General features: G+C 36.9%; 1 protein-coding gene across 1 annotated transcript; it reads left to right on the top strand.

Moving 5' to 3' along the window:
• The first annotated feature begins 2,162 nt into the window (after positions 1 to 2,162).
• Positions 2,163 to 4,250, top strand: CHSY3 (chondroitin sulfate synthase 3). Its single transcript, XM_010173986.1, has one exon. It carries the CDS (start codon positions 2,163 to 2,165, stop codon positions 3,726 to 3,728), a length of 1,566 nt encoding a protein of 521 aa, XP_010172288.1. The 3' UTR covers positions 3,729 to 4,250.
• Positions 4,251 to 4,811: the final 561 nt, after the last annotated feature.

The raw sequence follows: 4,811 nt of genomic DNA, 5'->3' as shown, positions 1-4,811 counted from the left end.
GAGTGGAGTGTCAGGGTTTATGGGAAAGAAAGTTCATACCATTCAGCAACCAAACAGCCTTCCCTTCTTTCTTTTGTTTTCAACATTATACATTTTCTTTTTCTTTATTTTCCTATAAGGGGATTTTAATGTGAAATTCAAAATATGAAAATCATGGATTCAACTTTTTCCAGAAAAATTGGAGAATACAAAAGCACGATCACCTTGTAGAGCACACAGTAGACAGCTTTAAATAGAAGGGGACAGGAAGGGAGTGTGACTTAGAGCTGGAGAGATGTAAATCTCAGTGATCAGATGATCTTTTTTCATTATTCAAAATGTAAATTGTAGAAGGAGAAGGGAAAATGATTCATCCAAAGAACAAATATTTTCACCCAGCCCTTTGCCAGGCACTTTAATTCAATCCCTAATCTCTAATCTGCCTGTCCTGACAGTGTCCATCTCTTGTCCTCAAGGAAGCCTCATTTCAATTTTTCCAGCACTGCTGGTTAAACTCTGACTCAGTACCGAAGGTGTTGGTTCCTGTTTTCTGTGATAGCAAGGAAACCACCCAAACTCTCATGTCCCTGGTTCATCTCATCTGAAGTGAGAAGCAAAATACTCACCTCCTGAGACAGAACAAATGTGCTCTGACAGCTTTAGGTAGGAGTTCTGTGCTTAAGGAGTATTTGAGTCATTTTGTAACTATGTATGTTTTTTTCATGCTCACTCTTGCTTTAATATAACAGACATATCTGATTTATTAAAGGCAAATTTAAGATAGCTTAAGGTAGTTCTCAGAATTAGATTGTGGCTTTTCTCCATGTTACATGACTGTAGCCTCAGAAATGCTGACCTGACTAATATTAGTAGCTACATTTTCTCAAACAGAGTCATTTGAAGTCTGAATGAGATGGAAGGGAGATTCTAGAAATTTTGTATTAAAATTAAAATGTTTATAAATATGACAATATATGTTTCTTGTACATACTAATGATTTTAGCTTTGCTAGGAGTTATTTTGCATTTATTGCCCTATACTTAATATTACTTCTAGTAGCAAAATTCCTGTTCTAGAAAGAATTGCAGTAAAATGACCTAAATGTTTTGAGTCTGAGACATTTTGTCACCAGAACTCACCTCTCTTGATTTCCTCGGTGTATAAAAGACAAACTTCAATACCCTTCCAAAAATCTGATTATAGCTCAAGCTTAAAACTCCTCCTCACACCTCCTTGAACGACATTGTCTATCTAATTAGCACATTATCCTTATGTGTCAATTACAGAACAGTCTGCAGATGAAAAAGAGCAGCCTCTTCTCCTTTATCTGCTACTTATCAGAAATAATTCTGTTTCTCTGGAGTTAGTAGGTGTTAGCTTAGCAAAGAGTAGTGGGTCTTTATTCATGATGTTAATATCTTACTTCTCCATATCACTTCCCATTTAAGAATAAATCTTCATCACATTAAATTAATAATGAGCTAAGTTTTCTTTTAGGAAGGAAACTGAGTCAGAGAAAGTTTTATGATTTGCTCATAGTTTAACTGTTAGCACAGCAAGGTATAAAGGCCAAATACTTTTAATCCTATACCTGTGCTTCAGCCATAAAATGTGTCTCTTCACTATTTAGAAGATATTGCAAATACTGATTTGACAGAAATCCAATGTCTTTTCTTGCCACAGAAATACATTGGAAATTACTCAGGGTGAGTTACACTAGCATGATTGATAGCTTAATAGATGTACTCTATTATTATATGTATCCCTGCCAAAACACATGTTCCAATGGTTATATTTCAGTCACTGAATTCTTTTTCTGCATGGAAAAAAAGTTTTGTTGAAATGAAGTCCATGCAATTTTTGAATGTTAAGTAGCACTATCGATTTGCATATAGCTGTGGGAAACTCAAGGTCCTCTTGAAACACATCAGCAGTGTTGCTAACCTTTCAGTAAGGACGTGTGCTAGTAAGGTTTTAGATGTAGCTTACTGTGGACCGTACTGAAACTGAGACCAAAACAGTGTAAACAATTCCTACTGAATACTTCAAAGTTCTGTACCTAAAAATAGCCATGACCTATAAGAATTGGTAATGATCAACAGCACCAATGTTGGTCCTTTTGTGAGTAGAAGAGCTTCCACTTAATGTCCTTTTTTTTTTTTTTTCCCTCTCTCTTCATCTAGATGCAGCAATTGTTCCATGAAAACTATGAACACAACCGCAAGGGTTACATTCAAGATCTTCACAACAGCAAGATTCACACAGCCATAACACTTCATCCAAACAAAAGACCAGCCTACCAATATAGGCTGCACAATTACATACTGAGTCGCAAAATTTCTGAACTGCGCTATCGGACCATCCAGCTCCATAGAGAAAGTGCCCTGATGAGCAAGCTCAGTAACAGTGAAGTAAATAAGGAAGATCAGCAACTGGGAGTGATGCCATCTTTCAATAATTTCCAGCCACGTGAAAGGGAGGAAGTCATTGAGTGGGAGTTTCTGACAGGAAAATTTCTTTACTCAATGGTGGAGAACCAGCCACCCCGGCAGAGCCTGAGCAGCGTCCTGCGGGCTGCGCTGGATGATACCGTGATGCAAATCATGGAAATTATAAATGAGAACTCTAGATCTAGAGGAAGGCTCATTGATTTCAAGGAAATACAGTATGGCTACTGCAGGCTGGACCCTCTGCATGGAGTGGAGTACATCCTGGATTTACTGCTTTTGTACAAAAGGCACAAAGGAAGGAAAGTTACAGTTCCAGTGAGACGCCACGCTTACCTTCAGCAATTGTTTAGTAAACCTTTCTTCAAAGAAGCAGAGGAGCTGGATGTAAGAAGCCTGCTGGAGGATACCAACACTGACACTCAATCTTTCTCTTTTCTTTCAAATTCTTTAAAGATTTTTTCCTCATCATTCCAAGGCACTAAAGACATTGGGGGACACAGTAACAAGAAAATACATATTCTTGTCCCTGTCACAGGAAGGTTTGACATTTTCTCAAGATTTATGGATAACTTTGAGAAGACTTGTCTGATTCCCAGGCAAAATGTAAAGTTAGCAATAATCCTGTTCAGTTCTGAGCTGGGCCAAGACTCCAGCAAACACATAGAGCTAATGAAACAATACAGCATTAAGTATCCTAAGGCAGATATTACCCTGATTCCGATGGCAGGAAAGTTCTCTAGAGGTTTAGGTCTTGAAATGGCCTCATCTCGATTTGACAATGACACTTTGCTGCTGTTCTGTGATGTTGATCTGGTATTCACACCAGACTTCCTCCAGCGATGCAGAGATAACACTATTCAGGGAGAACAGGTTTACTACCCTATCATCTTTAGCCAATATGATCCAAAAGTAATATATGGAGACAACCCTCCAGCTGACAGTAGTTTCGTTTTCACAAAAAGAACTGGATTTTGGAGGGAGTATGGATTTGGAATTACCTGTATTTACAAAAGTGATCTGCTTACCGCTGGTGGATTTGATACCTCAATTCAAGGCTGGGGACTTGAGGATGTAGACCTCTTTACTAAAGTGATAACATCTGGCCTGAAGGCTTTCAGAAGTCAAGAAGTAGGAGTCATCCATGTTTTTCACCCAGTTCAGTGTGACCCCAATTTAGATCCAAAACAATATAAAATGTGCCTAGGGTCCAAAGCAAGCACGTTTGCCTCTACCATGCAGCTCGCTGAACTCTGGCTACAGAAACATTTGAGTGTCAGGTACAATCGAACCCTCTCCTGACATCTCAGCCTATTTGGCCTTTTTAGGGGAATTTACCTCATTATTGTTATTATTATTTGATTTTGCTGTCATAAACTTCCGCCTCATTGTCCTCCAAAGACTGTTGACCTCAAAATGGGATGAGTCTGCTGTTCACTGGTATTTCTTATACCTACTGAACTGGTGAGGTGAATCCCTTCTTATTTCCTTTATTTGAAATTCAGTCAAGTCACGGTAATCATATAATCCCATGGAGCACATCCATCACAAGAGACTGCATCAGAATAATGTTCTCATTCAACTTTGGGATGCAGTATCATCTTTGCTGCATTTCTCAGATTTGATGTGATACAAATATTTACTGGTGAAGGTACCACAAAAGTGCTTTATGCTTCTTCTGGGGATGGAACTCTACAAGATAAACTTGAGTTTTATAATTTATATGAGGACTTATATGTATAAATGCTACTTTTCTTCATCTTTAGAATTTTTAAAGTAAATTAATAACTATGATTGTATCTTTATTTAAAAAAAAAAAAAGGAAAAAAAAAAGAAAAACTGAGGAGGTACTTTCAAATATGACTGGTACTGGCTACCAAGGTCCTTAAATCTCTTATTATAATAACAAACTCCTCTAATAACAAACTCCTCGCTGTTGTTGGTCTTAGGTGTAAATGAACTCTTATTTTCACAAGGAACAGGATTTAATCAAATGGTCATGTACACTTTAGATGGTTTGTGAGCCAATATCCTTCATTTGCAGGGAAGAAGAAACTATGACTTTACATGGTCATTTGTGATCAAGTGCAAGCATACTTCAAAAAAGTATTTTTTCTTTAAACAGATAGTGTAAGTTGCTGTTTCTTTTTTTAGAATGTGTCTCTTATTACATATTTTTCTTTTACATTCCTTTCATAAAGCTGCACTTGATACAGAGTGTTAGAAAGTAAAGCTTTTTCTTTTTTTTTTTTTTCTTATAAGTTATAAGACTCTGTTAAGATTTCTCTTTCTAGACAGTCTGAAGTCATATTGTGGATTCACAGAGTAACATATTTAAAATGATACCAACATACAAAATAATAAAATAAATTTCTGTATTTTAGA

Source organism: Antrostomus carolinensis, unplaced genomic scaffold, assembly GCF_000700745.2.
Source record: "Antrostomus carolinensis isolate BGI_N321 unplaced genomic scaffold, ASM70074v2 scaffold14278, whole genome shotgun sequence".
NCBI classification, from domain to species: Eukaryota; Metazoa; Chordata; class Aves; order Caprimulgiformes; family Caprimulgidae; genus Antrostomus; species Antrostomus carolinensis.
The sequence above is the reverse complement of the archived record's forward strand: the minus strand, read 5'-3'. Positions and strand labels throughout refer to the sequence as shown.